The 3451-nt window shown below is 49.7% G+C and overlaps 1 protein-coding gene across 1 annotated transcript in view; it reads left to right on the top strand.

Annotated features, from left to right (window-relative positions):
* The window catches only part of LOC108669566 (RNA polymerase II-associated factor 1 homolog), a 7562-nt gene extending 4357 nt beyond the window's left edge, over nucleotides 1-3205 (top strand). Inside the window, exons 5-10 of the mRNA XM_047879710.1 lie at nucleotides 228-492; nucleotides 982-1036; nucleotides 1365-1424; nucleotides 1475-1606; nucleotides 2115-2537; nucleotides 2807-3205. Of these exons, the coding sequence (XP_047735666.1) occupies nucleotides 228-492; nucleotides 982-1036; nucleotides 1365-1424; nucleotides 1475-1606; nucleotides 2115-2537; nucleotides 2807-2858 (987 nt within the window). The 3' untranslated portion in view covers nucleotides 2859-3205. The remainder of the gene's footprint in view (nucleotides 1-227; nucleotides 493-981; nucleotides 1037-1364; nucleotides 1425-1474; nucleotides 1607-2114; nucleotides 2538-2806) is intronic.
* Nucleotides 3206-3451: the final 246 nt, after the last annotated feature.

Below are 3451 nucleotides of genomic sequence, written 5' to 3'. Positions count from 1 at the left end.
GTGTTGTAGTGAGACCAGGTGACGTGTTGTAGTGAGACCAGGTGACGTGTTGTAGTGAGACCAGGTGACATGTTGTAGTGAGACCAGGTGACGTGTTGTAGTGAGACCAGGTGACGTGTTGTAGTGAGACCAGGTGACGTGTTGCTGTAATGATACCAGGTTAGTGACGTGTCAGTGTAATGAACTCGAGATCGCTGTAATGTTCGCTGGTGTGTGGTGTGGATCAGTTTAGTCTTTTGCTCGGTGCGATCAGTCCCACCCAAAAGTCGGTGTCCTCCCTAACAGCCGTGGTCCCCCACAGGGTGCGACTGAGCAAGCGGCGGCAGAAGCCCGGCGCAGGGCGCAGCACCTCCCGCCTGGTCGTGACTCACCGGCCCCTCACCGCCGCCGAGTTCAGGACTCACCGCCACCGCGACGCGATGCTCCAGCCTCCTGGGGAGGAGGAGGAGGAGGAGGAAGAAGAAGAGGAAGAAGCTGTGGGGGAGGAAGCTGGTGAGTGGGAATGGTGAGGAAGGGTAGCAGGAAAAGCTTGGTGATGAAGGGTTGGGCCTCTTTCGAACTCTGGGGTTGGGGTGTTTACCTAAGACAATCCTGTGGGGCCCGAGTGCTGCCCTAATGGCTAAGATTTTAATTGCAGGCGTTGTAACCCGACACAGTTTTTTCTACCTCGTCTGATCCAGCACCCATAGGATTATAGAGAATATAGAACACGCTTGCTTGCTTAAAGGTACACTCGCGACAACAGTATTTAACGCATGTCCAGTGCAAAAATATCCTCCATGGTAAACTCTGGGCTACGTCCTTGATGTCGGCTTATCGACGAATTCCTTACAGTGTACAGTCGGTGACAGCTTCCTTGTTTTGTCAACCGGCATCATCACGTTTAGTGTCTTTTATAGCAAAAATATACGATTTAAACCATAAAAGACGTAATCGGGAATTTGGTGAACACGTCGCCTGATGAGAGATTGAATTTCGCAGGTTCGCCCAAAGAATCAGTGGAAGGGAGGCGTTCACGCTCGCGGTCCCCGTCAGGGTGAGTGTTGCTGGGGTTCTCCTGCTGTGTGGAGGACTCTCCCAGCTGTGTGTGGTAGAGAGTGGTTCCTGTGTGCGTAGTTCCTCACCACGAACTACGCGTGGACGTGTTAGTAAGAATGGTGGCTCGCATCGCGTAGGTGCCTGAAAACGTTTTATTGCTTTGTAAATTGGCAGCAATCGTGTTCTTTTAGTGGCACTGCCATTAAAAGGACTAATATGAAAAGCTGCGTCGGTCAATTGAATGGCTTGATATTGGAGAAACTTGAAGCTCATTGATATTTTTCTCTGAATGGATTACTTACTATCAATTCCTGTTCTGAGTACAGGTCACGCTCTGGCAGTCGTTCTCGATCGAGGTCTCGGTCCGGCAGCCGGTCACGACGTGGGTCTCGCTCCAGCAGCCGGTCGCGACTATCAATTCCTGTTCTGAGTACAGGTCACGCTCCAGCAGCCGGTCACGACGACGGTCTCACTCCGGCAGCCGATCAGGACGCGGATCTCGGTCCGGCAGCCGGTCGCCTTCAGGATCTAGGTCTCGCAGTCGCTCCCCACGGCGGCGCTCTAACAAGTACGTTTGATGTGCACGTTCACCAGCGATACGTTATTATTATTTATTCGACGACATAATATAGCCTCAGTGGAAGCAACGATGTGCAGCGTGCTGGATGTCCTGCTGTTGTAGCTACTGGCCCAGGCGACCACGCCTGCGTCTGGCGGTCAGATGAGGGAAGTGATAAAAATGAGTAAAGGTTAAAAGAGGAAAGTGCCTCCATGGGGCTGTGGCGCAAAGAGGAGACGATAAGGGCAGTGGGATTTTGGCAAGGAGAACAGGTCTTCGGGTGGTATAGAGCAGGTTTCTACCCTCAAGGGACATTGATTTCTTCCCTTCGAAACGTTTAGAGTGCCGGCGAGGTGCAGTGGCCGACCGCAGCCGAGTGACGTCCTCTGTGCGTGCTATATTCCCCACGTCAGGGTTTCTTTATACAATGTTTTGTATGGCTTTCAAAGTTCCGTTTACATCTGATGCCACAATTGTATTTTCGTCGGTAAAACTCGATGTATTTCCGATCCTGCAGATCTCGATCCGGGTCTCGCAGTAGCTCGGGCAACCGCTCTCGATCGGCAAGCCCAAAACAGGGATCTCCACGATCTGGATCTCCCCCAGCTAAGAAGAGATCGCCCCGAGCAGGTTCAGGATCTCCCCGATCTGGGTCTGGTTCGCCACGATCAAGATCTGGTTCGCCACGATCAAGATCTGGTTCGCCTCGATCAAGATCTGGTTCGCCAAGGTCAAGATCTGGTTCACGATCAAGATCTGGTTCTCCGCGATCAAAGTCTGGTTCGCCTCGATCAGGATCTGCGTCTCCCCGATCAGGTGCCGGATCTCCGCGGTCAGCGTCGGGATCGCCACGGTCTAAGAATGGGTCTCCAAGATCTGGATCTGGTTCTCCTAGATCGGGAGCAGGATCTCCGAGGAGTGGATCTCCAGCGTCTCCAAGGTATGGGGCTTAATGAACGTCTGCGTTTGCAACATATTTAATGGTTACAATCGTTACATATTATTACATGTCTAATGGTTACAATCAAAACTACTTTGTTTGCTGGCACTGCAATGGCAGCAAAATGTAGGGTTCGTACCAGTCCGCTCAGACGCTTTGGTGAAGACCTTTTACGAGACGCGTTTAACTATTGCATTTCTTCTATTTTTGAGATATATTCCTGACTAATTTTAAGGATTGTACCTGATTATTGCCTGTTTTTTCCGCAGGTCAGACGCTGGCTCTGCGGCTCACTCGGCTCCTGGCTCAGACTCCGAGTGATGGCTCCGTCGGTGATGTGCCGCGGACATTGTTGATGCACGCATGTCGCTGGCATTGTTGGTGTTTCGCGGACATTTTTGATGTTTATAAATAATGATTATGCCCTCTGTCTTCTTCTACCTACTAGTGGGTCGGTATAAATGTGGGGCGTATTTTCAAAAATACGAGTTTATTATCCATTAGAAAATCACAATGAAGGCTTATGAAAGGAGAGGGTTTGGACCTAAGAAGGATGAGGATATTGTCTTTAAATTATTTTGGTATTCTATTAGAAGTACGTTCGTGGTCAAAAAAAGATCATATTGTAGGTCCTGCGTTTTACCCTTAATAAAATGTACTTAGCCTCATGGTTCTTTCTTTTGTCCGTCAAACAGGCTGCCTCGCAAATTTCTATGAACAGATATTCGAGAACGGAGTTCTGGAGTTTGCTGGAGCTTTGATGTATTGAGCATGCGTGGACTGCTAATGTTCTGCTTGGGAACAGAGTTGGAGGATGATAATCATTCCCGCATCTTTCCATAACAATCAAACTTTATTAATCTACAGGGACTACAGCCTAATTAAAAGCCTTGCACAGGTTAGCTTTGCACATT

Source organism: Hyalella azteca, unplaced genomic scaffold, assembly GCF_000764305.2.
Source record: "Hyalella azteca isolate HAZT.00-mixed unplaced genomic scaffold, Hazt_2.0.2 contig3643, whole genome shotgun sequence".
NCBI lineage: Eukaryota > Metazoa > Arthropoda > Malacostraca > Amphipoda > Hyalellidae > Hyalella > Hyalella azteca.
Note: the sequence above shows the minus strand (reverse complement) of the source record. Positions and strands in the feature narration are given on the sequence as shown.